Source organism: Penaeus monodon, chromosome 30 (genome assembly GCF_015228065.2).
Source record: "Penaeus monodon isolate SGIC_2016 chromosome 30, NSTDA_Pmon_1, whole genome shotgun sequence".
NCBI classification, from domain to species: Eukaryota; Metazoa; Arthropoda; class Malacostraca; order Decapoda; family Penaeidae; genus Penaeus; species Penaeus monodon.
The window spans coordinates 7475814-7478208 of NC_051415.1; the positions used below are offsets into that span (position 1 = coordinate 7475814).

At 36.5% G+C, this 2395-nt stretch overlaps 1 protein-coding gene across 1 annotated transcript in view; it reads right to left on the minus strand.

Moving 5' to 3' along the window:
- LOC119592499 (ras-related protein Rab-32B-like) overlaps positions 1-1469 on the minus strand; it is an 11432-nt gene extending 9963 nt beyond the window's left edge. The window contains exon 1 of the mRNA XM_037941347.1: positions 1300-1469. Within this exon, the coding sequence (XP_037797275.1) occupies positions 1300-1384 (85 nt within the window). The 5' untranslated portion in view covers positions 1385-1469. The remainder of the gene's footprint in view (positions 1-1299) is intronic.
- Positions 1470-2395: the final 926 nt, after the last annotated feature.

Consider the following 2395-nt stretch of genomic DNA (forward strand, 5'->3'; position numbering starts at 1 on the left):
AAGATTTATATAAAAAAAGGCAATCAGGTAAGATGTTAACATTGTTTGTGAAAACACCCATGTTTTGCTAACAAAATTAATAAACCAAAAATACATTGGACAGTGTAATAGTGCATGTAACTATCAGAAGTTACAATACTTTCACCTTATATCAATTTGGTCTACATCAGAGTCCATTTACTATCTGCCTCCTACAAAACAAATTTGTTGTTTACAGGATGATGAAATAATAACATCTTGGGCATATCTCATATTCACATTAGTTAACTATACAATTGACTTAAGAAAAGTTCTATTTCTAGCAGTTGACAGTTAAGACATAATTGTCTTCTCCATGATTACCTCTAATGATTATAATGCTGAAAATATTTACACATCAAAGATATGTTATCTTATCTTATCAAGGTTAGCCCAGCTGAAATAATATTTTATTTTGTTCATTGTGCAAATTATTTACATTCAATATGCAATATCTATACTATTATATGTACTTATATGGTAATATTCTTGACTTTATAACCTAACATTCCAAACTGTATATTACATAAATGTGGGTTTAAATTAAAATCAATTCATCTTTTTACTTTCACTGTTACACCATATGTCAATACATAATCAGAGAATTTCAAAATTCCCTCAACAAAAAGGTATCATAAGATAAATTGCAGCTGTATCTCAGATAACAGAGTGGATATTCAAATAATGCATATAGCTATGCATTGATTATAGATTCATCTTATTCATAAATTTAATTGATTCAGTTAATTTTTTCACATTCAATTATTCAGTCATAATGTGTTCAATTATTCATACAAAAATCAACTGTGCCCATACTTTTGCTACTTTCATTATCTTAAAAAGTCTAAGACAGTATCTAATATTGACTGATTACTGATTACATATCAATGGTACATGAATCAGTTTAAAATGATGTGAATACAAAGCAAATCTGAAACTATGTTTTTGTACAAATAAACACGACAAGCAAATGGCACATCAATCTGTTTGTGATAAGAGGCACTTTCCCTTTCCCATGATTCAATTTCCAGGGGAAACTTTCATTTATTCACAGCGTCAAAACTCCGACCGTCCTTACAACTGCACAGGCCAATGTAATTCTCACACACTATTCTTCCCGTTCTCTTCAAAGTCCTTCGGTTGTCCATCGTAAAAATCGAAAATTCAACACCTTCTTTAACACAACGTTCTCTCAATAACAATAACACAATTCCCTCGCCTTGACCAACTCACCTGTCACCTTACACGCACACACACACACCTGTAGGCACAGTGACTTACCTACACCGAATTCCCCGATCACTAGCACTTTGAACTGCAGCTCCCTCGGCACTGTGCTGTGTTCTACAGGGGCCACGGCAGTCATTTTCTCGGCTCAGGCAAGATTCTGCTTCTTCAGGACCCTCGCGAGGCGCTTCACTAACACGTTCCTGGAAGTCTTCCTGTCATGTGACGGGCGGTGTTCGGACTCTAAGAGGCTGGCCGACGCCCCAGGCCTGTTCTCAGGATTATCTATCTCCAGCGGACACGTAGATACGCTTTCGGAGAAAATGTTACATCTGGGCGGTATCTGTTTGGTAAATATCAGCCATACAGGTTGGAATCCGGGCTCAAGCGACATTTCATTAGTCGGAATGTAGGAATTCAAACATACATTCGGATAAGTCTTTGTTTACGGAGTGCTTACCTGTGCGCATGCGCCGTGGGAGAGATGCTAGCCTTGGTAATTAAACTATTTCATAACGCTGCATCAAAATGGGAAGGATAAATATATTCGTTTTATTTTTGGCGGCAAGAGGATTTCCGTTACCTAAGATGTGCAAACAATAAAACGGTTTGATGCGACTTGAGACGAGAGTAAAAAATTCTGGTTATTGGGCGTCGCCCTTCATTCAGAACTGGCGGAACCCGATCCGGCTACCTGGTAATCTGATTTTATTGATATTTCTAATCGGTTCTCAAGTTGTTCTTCGGAGAAAGAGATTTAGCATTCTACCAATTAGCAAGAGACTAGGTTTCATAAGGTATATTATTATTAATACAATGTAGTTTCCATTAATATATTATACGAATTGTCTTCATTCGTCAATAGCATTGGCCTTTCATGCCCTGATAACGTAATCTAATATGGAGATATATGTTACACATCTACTTGTCTTCTCTTGACGACGGAGGTTACGAAAGAAACTTGTAGAGGCGAAGCTATCCACTCTAACAAGATTATGAAGCATTAATGTCTTATTAATACACGGGATACGTTTATGCTACAATTGATAGTCTGGATACAGTATGGCTATACTACAGCATATCCAGACTATTAATTGCAGCATAAACGTACCTCGTGCGTTAATATGACATTAATGCGTCATAATCTCGC